The sequence below is a fragment of the Protomyctophum bolini genome, assembly GCF_963924005.1.
Source record: "Protomyctophum bolini genome assembly, chromosome: 18".
Taxonomy (NCBI): Eukaryota; Metazoa; Chordata; class Actinopteri; order Myctophiformes; family Myctophidae; genus Protomyctophum; species Protomyctophum bolini.
Window position 1 is genome coordinate 19,327,252 of NC_137879.1, and position 11,630 is coordinate 19,338,881.

General features: G+C 41.0%; 1 protein-coding gene across 1 annotated transcript in view; it reads right to left on the reverse strand.

The window, feature by feature from the left end:
• Positions 1-7,679: 7,679 nt before the first annotated feature.
• LOC308333571 (sodium-dependent neutral amino acid transporter B(0)AT2-like) overlaps positions 7,680-11,630 on the reverse strand; it is a 15,257-nt gene continuing 11,306 nt past the window's right edge. The window contains exons 10-12 of the mRNA XM_080790030.1: positions 10,878-10,930; positions 10,542-10,704; positions 7,680-10,169 (exon numbers count right to left, since the gene is read on the reverse strand). Coding sequence (XP_080646156.1) covers positions 9,909-10,169; positions 10,542-10,704; positions 10,878-10,930 — 477 coding nt within the window. The 3' untranslated portion in view covers positions 7,680-9,908. The remainder of the gene's footprint in view (positions 10,170-10,541; positions 10,705-10,877; positions 10,931-11,630) is intronic.

Sequence of the window (11,630 nt, forward strand, 5' to 3'; positions counted from 1 at the left end):
TAAGGATGAATACAAAATGAATATCAACATCTTAAAACCAAAATGTTGAATTGTGGGTTTGAGCTCACATGCCCTTTTGATGTAAATCAAAAGGCGGTGTAACTACCTGTCAGCGGGGAGTGTTGGCTGGGAGGAGTATAGGACAAAGGCCCTATACGTCCTCTCTGGGGAGGGGGGGCTACCTGTCAGTGGGGAGTGTTGGCTGGGAGGAGGAGTAGGATGAATGAATGAATATCAACATCCTAATACATCCTAATACTGGGGGTCAAATTATGACAGGCAATTCCTTCCAAAATATGACCCCCCAGTCAAAAAACACTTTGTTTGAAATAGACACTCATAAATATGGCCTTAGTCTTACTCCTCCTCCCAGCCAACACCCCCCCCCCCCCCCAAACAATGTGTTTTGACTGGGGGTATTTTGACAGCAGGAATTGCCTGTCATAATTTGACCCCCCAGTATTAGGATGTTGATATTCATTCATCAGCCAACACTCCCCACTGACAGGTAGTCATCCATTGGCGCCTCCTTTGTCTGACCAGAAGTATAATCCTTCTGTGCGTTGTGCTGTCGTTGCCGCTGAACAGCCCACATTTCAGCCTCAGTGGAACTCGAGAGGTTTCTCTGCAGTCTGTAGCTTTTGGGTTCCTCCTCACAGAAGAATTGGTTTGAGCTGCCAACCCTCTCCATTCCAGGTCGCCGTCTTCCGTCTCTCCAGTTGTCACCACATTTTTTGTGGTCGTCAGTCTGTTCTGTTCCTGGTTGTCATTGGTACTCCCGACTCCCAGTCTTTCAGTAAATAAAACATCCCCACAGCATATATTGCATGTGCCATAGCATCTCAGAGCCTCTGCCTGGTCTAGTGCATGGTTAAGATGTTGGACTTCCACACAGGAGACCAGAGTTCGAATCCCGGGCGTTACATTGGTGGCGTGACCCGGATCGGGTTTCCCTGTGGGAGGAGGTTAAAAGGGGGGTGAATGTAGCATAGTGGCTCTCTCTGACTTTTGAGGCCATCAGGCAGAGGCTCTGAGTCTAATATCTCCCCTGGTCCCCAGGGATATCCCTTTGGTCTAGTGGTTAAGATGTTCACACGGGAGACCCGAGTTTGAATCCCGGGCGTTACACCTATATGGTGTGAGTTCTCTGTTTGCGTGCCAACAAGAAGGATCATGGCCACATCCTATACCATACTTCATTGACTGGGGTCTATATGTAGTCGCCTCCTTCTTTCTTTCTACCAAATCTGTTCACTGAAAATAGTACACCTACAAGTGTTACATATCACGTTTCAACGCTTTGTTAACTTGTAGATCAGCTATTTTCACAGAATACTGAATTCACAGAAGTTCTCACTCAGAATGTTCACCTATTATCATGTACCCAGAATGTTGCACGTGGTTAAAGCAAGTTCAAGTACATGCATAATGTTCTACTTGCTGTTATTTTTCCGTAATTGTATTGTTGGATATAAATGTTCTGTGTAGATAATTTAATAATTAAAGTGCAAGAAAATTTTAATAAAATCATAATTATGATAGGCTATCATATGCCACAGTCCTTTTTTCAAATGTACCTTGTAATAGATACGCACATGACATTTCCATGTTTACCTTTAATCATTGAGTTGATTTGATGTACTGTACATATATAGGAGGTTCAGCATCTTGCTCAACAGCACTTTGGCAGTACACAATGCTTCAGGAAGGGATTGAACCTGGGACAATCACTGACCACTGAGCTATCCTTGCATCTTTACAGAGTCAGAGATTACCATGAAAAGACCTTTTATTCCTCAGTTTAGTGATACAATTGATATCTACCACAAGATAATGTTATAGCAAACAGTACTAACTTCTGTTCTAAGGACTGTAGAAGCATACATATACCACACAGTAGTGACTACAGTCCACAAGAAAGTGTGTGATTCAATATAATGGTAATTGTGTCTAATGACAATTCGTTCAACAGATTAGACAAAGCTTTTTTCAAGGTCCTTAGCAGATATAGTTCGGAGAGCAGGTGAGGAGAGGAAGAGAGGCGGGAAGGAGGGAGGTGGGAGGGAGGGAGGAGGCGATAGGCTGGGTGGGACAGAGATGATGGACGGAGTGTCGGAGAAAGCGCCATAACTGGGTTTCCGCACATCTCCCATGAATCCAACAGAACCATGGAAAAACATGGGAGGATGATCCGTGGAGTCAAGGGCTAAATCTGAAGAGAGAAGAGAAAGGCAATAACACCGACATTTTCTGAGTTTGCTTTTCTGCAAAAGTGGGAATATTGCTGTGATCAAGAGCTAATTGTTCAGTGTTCAGTGTATCTTGTCATCTTGGGAGTTTTTAGTTATTAGTGCTCTAGATAGGGAATAATATAGTACTTATACATCACTCCTGCAAAGTTTATGGAATAGATTCATAATGCTGCTGCTGTTCTGTAATAAATGTCACAATATGACAACCTTGTTCCTAGCATGAACCTTACTTGTTATTCCAATTCACACAGCAGAAGAGTGACAGTGTTACCTGTGTCATCGTGAAGCTGGGTGTGCAGGTATTGGTGTTTGGTGTAGAACTTGTTGTAGATGCAATAGACTGCAGCCATCACAAGTATCGTTCCCATGGCTGCAGCAATGAACACACCCACTTTCTCATTGGCTTTGACTATATGGGCGTCTGCAGAGGGACAAACGTATGAGTAAAATCACACTTGTGTGAAGTGAGGGGCGCTCTTATAATCATACATCATCATACATCACATTCCGTGCTCAGTCAATCAAATCATCACAAATCTGGTAATACTGGTAGTGTTTACTTTGTGTTTCTGTGTTTATGGAGGTTCCTAAACTCCATGCGGTTCAACCTCGCCCCTCATCGCTGAAACACACATAGCCCTCATCTTAACGGTATCTCCCAATCCTGTTTGACTTGGAAATACGATATATAATATAAGTCGCATTTCAGCTGGAATTTAATACCTATTCAAAGTTCAAACTTAATAATGCTATTCCATTATAAACTAAATGAAAGTGGAACATCAAAATAAGAAGAAATAAGACAATACCATTTTACATATAAATGGCCCTCCTCATTGACAAGACCTTTTCAAGAAATGAAGCAAATGGCAAAAAGTAGTATGTGGGACATCTTCCCTTCCACTATGGAATTTACCTTTGTAGCCCAAACTTGTCTAGGTTCAATGTGATTATATTCATATCTCATAGCAAGCATACATTTTGTTTGTGCCACTCTAGACTTACATGTTTGCTTTGCATTCAGGGGAGTGGTTTCATCTTTTCGGAGCAGGTCTCCTGTGTGTGGTGAAGGAAGTGGGGGGGCTACGGGTGCCTGGTGAGGGTTGACGCTTTGCTCAGACAGCAGGGTGATCTCTGAACAGCTCAGGGGAAGAAGCACCAGCAGCATGCACAGAGCTATCAGGCCAGCCATGTGGACCTCTCTGCTAGTACACCTACTGTACTGTATATAGGAACAATTAGTTTGCATTGTTGAGTGTCTCTGTTCTTTTAGCTTTCTTTTGTTTAACTTTGCCAAGATAATGTGTAGTCAATCAATTCCATTCTGATGCTATTATTGAAATTCATTATCATTTAATGTGTTCCCATTTTGAATCAGCATCATAAGTTTAGAGACTGTTCTTTTAGACTTTGCAATACACAACGTCTAGTCTACCATTAGCCCATTTGCCACAACCAGGCCAGTGCATGGCTAATGGCTTGCCCAATTAGCAGGCATTTTCCTCCTGACACCAAATTTCCACTGATTTGACTTGACTGACTTCAAGCAAATCATTGGCCACAGAGACTTAAGTATTATCATCAGCTCTAGTGTGCCCTGTGCACATCCGCTAACGCACACACAGTATAATTACGCAAAAGAAATATAGCAGCATATATAAAATGAAAATTGTCATTTGTATTTACCTGATGCTGATGCCAGGGTGTCGTGGTTACATCTGCTGCATGTGTTCCTTTCTTATCAGATTCCAATTAGCTCCTCCCATTGGGCCCCATGTAGGTTGAACTGAAGCCGCTTCCAAGACAACAATACTCCCTAGCCAATTGCGTCTCCAAAGAGATGCACACGACAGATTAGAAACACAGAAAATATGTTTCAGAGAATGGCACATGATGTGTCAGACAGATATCGTAGTTGTTTACGCATGTAAACTACATGATGGAAGAGAAAATTAACATCTGCTTTTATGAGGAGGATTATATTTGTACGTTGATTATTCAGAAATCACTGCATTTACAACAGGTGAACAAATTGTGATGTTTAATTCAACTCCTGAACTGGGCCCAAGAGTTTAACATTTTGGAAGTGGAGCAGATTTGGATTTTGGGTAGTTTCAAAACCAAAAAACAGGATTGGGTCCGATCTGTAATCATACAATTATCCCAGAAAACAATAAGTCAATAAGAAATATAAGTTAATTAATCGAATAATATCATTAACAACCGAAATCCAAATCTGATCCACTCAGATAGTGATGAAAGGTTTTGATATCTTGGGCTCTGGGGACAACTATAATACATTGTACCAAACTGCATTTACCTGGTTATAAGTTACAGTTCTAATCAAAATCCCCAAATGAACGCATAGTATACAGTAGCGTGGGTGTCCTAGAAGAACTGCTTTAAAAGATGAGGAATGCAATAAGAGAAACAGCTGGACACCAACACCAAATAAGAAATTAATCAAAAATATCTCCCATTTAAGTGTCATCAAAAAGGATCAGTGTAACGTGCTTTAATGTGTGCAACAGAGCACTCTGTTGACACAAAGAAGTATTACAAATACCTCATGAAACCAATAAAAGGAGATTATTAAATAAAATAAAACTCAAATTACCCCAGAAATGTCTTCTTAATAAGTATGACTTTACATGGTGAAACTTTAACACAATTGTTGAAACTAAATTGCACTTGAGTTGCATAGTGTAAAGTCATGGGCAACTTTGTGTAACTATCAAGTTGCATGTAAATTACGTTTCATGCCATTTAAAACCTGCAACCAGCTGCATGAATATAGCCATAAGAGACAACTATGCAAAAGGAACTAGAGTATAAGTACTCCAGGGAATCATTGGTGGAACGATACAGGATATTCACAATTATAAATATAAAACAGATTATGAATGTAAGAGAGACAAGCATATTGTGGGAAGCAATTATTAAGGCTGGGGCTCAAGGATGCTTGTTTTCAAATAGACAAGTGATTATGGTTTCATTTGTACACAGAGTTACAAACATATAAACAATGAGCAAACAAATTAACAGATTTACTGTGATCCTGTACAAACACTTAAGGTGATGATTATGGTGCATTTTCTCCAGAGCAACTACAGCATATAACACAATCTCTCTTACAACACATCACACATCACGCATGTTTTCAAAAATACAGTATGTTTTTGTTTAACTTGCAATTCTTGGGAAACACTCAAATGGGAAGGCCCAGTGTTCCATTCCCATCTCAAGGACATTCAATAAAAGGACCCAAGGACTGCTAGATAAGAAATAAATACACAAAGTGTAATATGCCGTCAGCCAAAATATTGTGTTGAGAGCCAGCTGCCACAGCTTGGTGGATAAGTTACCTTGGCAGAGATGTACCCTTGATTACAATGGTCTGGGCAACCAGCCATCAGATAAATTAAATGTCTGTGTTGACAGAGTAGTGGCTACAATACTCCTATACAAGGCAAAATCAGGAGTGTTAATTTAACTCTAAAAGTGTACAAATTGACCAGTAAGATATAATAAAATCCTGATTTCTATCTGTAAAGACATTACATTACATTGAGCTGCACTTACGCATTTGGGAACCAAAATTTGGTGCCCAAATGCTGAATCGGCGAAAAAACGCGGAAGTAGACGGTCCTTCCGGGTGCTTCAAAATGACACTGAGCAACTTCCACTGACATGAATAGCGGAGGGGGCGGAGCTTCGCTCCAGATCAGTCTCTATCCTTTTTAATACTCTATGGTTGATATACAACTCCACTGACTACCAAAGGACTTCCAGATGCGTGTGATCTCCAGTCAGACAGTTCTTTTTTTCCCAAAAGGGGCCAGTCAGAGGATGCAACTCGCCTCCCATAAGAACCAATAGTTTTGCGCCTTAATTCACCATTTAATTACACTATACAAACTCAGAACAGGGCAGATTAAGACAATCTTTAAAAGATTAACACGTGTCCACCACTAGACAATGTGTTGGACACAGAACAGACACAAGGTGAACAGGTGTCCACCACCAACAGACTCAACACCAAAGGATTGACACAAATTCATAAAAAACTAAACTAATAGTGCCCGACACTGTCACATGACTTCACACTTCATAAATGAATTGCTTGTTTTGCTTGTGGAGGCTACCGTTTGCGCCTGAGAGCCAATCGCTAATGACGTGACCCGCTTTGTAACAATAGAAGCATTGCCTGCCTGACTTTGGGCTTGGAGAGGCCCCGTTAGGTCGCTGGATTAGTCAGCATTTTGCAGGGTATTCTCATGGGTCGATGTTTCACCCTCACGACAAAGATGCTCTTGTTTGTCAGGTCAAACTCCCCTGCCAAGACTGCAGCTTTGTCAAATGGCTCAGTAGCAGGACTTGACATGTCCTCGGAGACCTCAGGGTGACTTACGCACGATGCAAGCTACCAGCAGCAGCTTCAGGGTCATCTGCTGGGGCCTGATGCAGTCTGAACCTACTAGAAGAAGCAGGCCTTTAAGAATGATTTGAACGCCCCCTTAACCAAAGACACAGATTGTGCAGCAATTACATGTCATCTTTCACACACAACTATCAACCTGTTGCAAAGTAACCCTGATCAAATGAATATAATGCTTTAAGTTGTAAAAAAAAACCCTACTCTTTTGGACAATGATATGAAAATGAGAACACCATACAGTACCTTTATCTGGGCAGAGGTGCTGTAAATAACAGTAACACACCACATAGTTGTGCGTGACTGCACTGTGTAAATGACATGAATGTATAATACCTGATGAGTTTCATTTAAACTGTAATTAACTCCTCCAACTAGGTCTCCTTGTGTGTCCAAGACAACTGCGCTCAAAACACACCTGCTTTCCTAAAGAAATCAAATTTAATTTTAATTTATTTTGTAACCCATTTTTCACCCGTGTCAATCATCTAATGTGATCCTGGGCTCTACACACCCTCCACCAACCTAGTCCCCATATATGGGGGACAAGGGGAGAGCAACGGACTTGAACTCATGCTTCCTTCATGCCCGAGTGTCCAAGTTGCTCCTTTACACCTGACGGGGGGGAGTTTCCCTGGTTGGACGTAGCGCGTGGAAGGAACACGTTATTCCAACCAGTTCCTTTCACCTCCATCAGGCGCCCCGGCTGGCCAGGGGGAGGCAGTTTAGTGACCAGGATCACTGCATGTTTTTTTGTGAGGGTACCTACCCTAGGGGACACGGGGAGAACATGCAAATTCCACACAGAAAGGCCCTTTCGCCAACCCCGCCTTCGGGAATGGGCACTGATGACGCGGAGGAGGAAACACGCCGCCAGCGCCCACCGCGTCCCGAGCAGGAATCGAACCCAGGACCTTCTAGCTGTGAGGCGAAGAAATCAATTTGTTAAGATAATAGAATACCAGAATAACAGAATACCATACTTCACAATATTTGTTGTAAAATCTTTACTTTACTCCAGTTGCATTAACAATGCAAAATGTTGTTTTACATTGGACAATACGTGAGCTGAGAATACTTTTTTTTCTTCCCTCTTCTTTTTTTTTTTTTTTTTTACAAAAAACTAATCTGAAAATGTAAATCTTGAAATGCATTTCACAAAATTATAAACAAATGCAGTTTTTTTAAGTTAAACCAACAAACACTATAAAGAAATATGTAAAATACAATACATAGACCTTGAACTAAATTACAAGAATATAACTATATTTAAACACTCTACAGGGAAAAAAATAAGAAAAGCATTATTGTATTACATCTTCTCAACAATGATAATTCATACAAACTTTCAGAACTTGATTTGGATAAAGAAGTTTCTTAAAAAGCACACTTGCACATTGACATAAAAACACATGCTCAGCATAATTTGATCACCCTCATCAAAATAATGCAGCATGGCATTTTGTATCATTTCTCAACCAGTTAAATAAACTGTCCATGAGGTTGTGGTGTCTATGTTGATATGATATCGTAAGCATTTTTGAAAATGCACAAGATTACACAAGTTGTTCATAGAAAGGTGCATACTGTAGATGGAAGGAAGTGTTGAGACGACACTTTTTACAAAAAGATCACTAAATCAAGTGAATCACACATCATTAAGTGAAGTTTTTGCTGATCCAGTATTTGATTTGATCATACAAGGCAAAGAGCCCCCCCCCCCTCCTCCTAACTAATGTAATACATTACATTTAATCTGATGAGCCTTTCAGAATGCAGGCAACTTGCCCACCATCACAGAGAGACCCGGGCTAAATTCCCAGCAGCAATGCCTACGGCTTAGCCAGGCACTCCACCAAAAACAATTGACAGTGATTGTGGGTGGGAAACCAGCATGGAATCAAGTCCTTGTCACTGCAATAGTGACCTGTTGGGTGGTAAATGGTACAGTAAATGATGCATTTATATAGCGCCTTAATCCAAGTCGCTTTAATAATGTGCACTAAATTCACACAGAGAAAGGGGTTCAGTGTCTTGCTCAAGGACATTAACCCAGAGGGAGTCGGATCGAACTGGGAACCAGTCCGCTCTACCCTCTGAGCCACTGCCGCCCCCTAGGGGTGGTCAGAGTGCCTATTTAGCGAGGAGAGATCTCCCAGTGACACCCTTCACTGTCAGGAGAAAATGTGTAAATTGGTGAAGATATGTGGCTTTCTACATCCCTCCGCAGACCAACAGTGGGGGAGGTGGGCAACAGGAATCACAGCACAGCTTGGGACCAATTAATTAAAATTAAAAAACAACTAAAATGCATGCTACTTAGCCCCTGTGTCTGTATAATGCTACACAGCATAGTACCCACAAATCAGTAGGCTTTTTCATAGAAAGTAACTTCTATGAAATTTTCAAGAAAATGACTTTGAATACTATAGGACATTTGGGATGTAATACTTTACATGTAAAAGTTGGCATCAGAAGAATTGTAATTTGTAGCCATACAAAAAACATCATCCATCATCAGATTTTAGCACTTTTGGATAGCACTTTTAACATTTAAGTGCATGCGTCATGATTGTCATGAACATTTTGGAATGTACCGGTAAATGTAAACAATTTCCAGTTGTACACATTTTACTTGAATATTAAAATGTCACACCCCCAGGAAATGTTCTTTTACCATTACATTATGTAGTAAATGGGTCCAGATGCCAGACACACAGAGTATCTTCTGTCCTATAAAGTGAACAGCCTAAATCAGTGAAGTTGATTGATGAGTTGATTCATGACAGACTATTACAAAAACAAACACTGTCACCTATGGCATGGTTAGGAGGTTGCGTTCGGAAAATAAAAACACTTTTGAATGTTTAAAATCAATGTCATTCAATGAGTTTCTTATGCATTTCCAGCTCTGACAGGGACTCATATCTTTTCTTTCTTTTTCTGCATTTCCACTCCATTAAAGCTGAAATTAATGTTCCTTTTAAGGATACATTACTGTAAAAAATGCAGTACTTTAATGCTTCTTCTCTTCTCTACACGTTGCTGTCATCTTTTCTATATTTCTGAAAACCCATCTCTCCTTTACAAATGTCAAGCTTATCGAGCAAGTATTCTTAATGCCATTTCATCAATAAATACAACAAATACACTGTAGTGACACACTACATTACTATAATTTCAACTCTCACACTTTGACTTCACAGTGTGTCATCTCCATCCTAACATAAAGGAGTAGAGGGTCCATTGTTGCCATGGCCCACTTCCGTCATGGTGGTAAGGGGGGTCATGGGGGTCTCACATTTGTCGTCTGTGCTTACAAGGCTGTACTGACCGATCTCCATGTCTGTGGAGGGTTGCTTCAACCTGCTCCTCAAGGTGTGGTGGATGAAACCCACGGGGACAGGCATCATGGCAAATATGATCAACAGAGAAAGGACAGCTAGAGCCCAGGCTGGATACTCCAGAGTCACCTCGGTAGCCTGGCGAACAGACACACAGCATATGAACAGAACTGTGTGCACCTCTCGTCTCGTTCACACAAAACTAAATGCATGAATGAAATGATGACAGCAGTCAATAATTAAATTCATTACAATTTAGGCATTTAGCAGACGCTCTTAATCCAGACAGAACGACTTACAGTAAGTAAGGACAACACAAGGTAATACATCAAATGCTTAGAAATAGTATATTTAAGGTTAGAAAAAGATGTAATGTGTATTCAATGTGACTTTATTAGTAAAGGCCTGGAAAATAGACAATACTTTTTCTTCATGTGACAGACGTATCAATGAATCAGTCAATGAGTCAGTACATTTTTAGTTAAATCATCACCATCATCATGTTCTTACCTGCTCTTCATTCCAGGACATGTACGTGGGCCGTTTGATGAACATGCGGATCAAGCTGGCTGCCAGAAGTCCCAGCATGGCCAGCAGGCATACATACTTCCACAGGTATTTGTAAATGACACTGGGCCGCCAGCCCAGCATTACTTCAATGTCATCAAGGAACCTTTTCACACACAGAGGGGTGGATGTTTAGAACGTTTAGTTAGTTGTGACAACCCAATACATCTAATTATTAACTGAATTGATCAGTGACAAGGTTTCGAGGTGTTTTACAACACAAGATTGCATGCATGTAGTGAATGTGCTTAGCCAGATGAGAAGACCTGGTTACCACACTGATCCGGGCAGCGCACCCCCCGCCGCGCCTCCAGCTCCCAGTTCTTCTGCCCCTTTTTCCATACGGTTGTCACATTTTACTTTTACTTTACTAGAATTTCATGCCCGCTTCGCGAGCACTCAATCCCAGAGTTACTTCGCCACGCACTCCGCGGCAGAAGTGCCATGTTTGCATGAATGAAACTGTATATAATCGCGCCTGTGTGTGTGTGTGTGTGTGAACACTCTAATTGTTTTACTTAGGCAAACAACAACTATTGACAAAGAACAATGTTGATGTAAGTAAGGGAATCGCTGTGTCAGTGATATTTTAAATACAGACATTTAGAAGGAATAAGCTAAATCCAATTCGTCCCCTTCCTTGTTTGTGTGTTCTCCTGCGAGGACGGAGAGAACGCTGCAGATTCTGAATTTCTGAGAGCTAGTGATGTGTGAGCCGGGGGCGGGCCTGGTGTGGGCTGAGAGCTGGCGACTCTGATTGGCTTGCCACATCTTTTCCGCACAGGTTTTCAATGGCTGGGCCGCACATCTTTTTCCGAACATGTTTTAATTGGCTGGAGCGCACATCTTTTGGCCACGTGACCAACTTTACAAATGTTAAAATAGATACCTGATGTAAACAAGTCTTAGTACTTTTTCTGTTTTTATTCTCATAGCAGTTTTTGTATTGACCCATTTACAAATGTCAATCAAGCTTGTATGTAGGCTATATTATTGTACAATCCTACAGTATGTAGTAGGCTATATTAATGT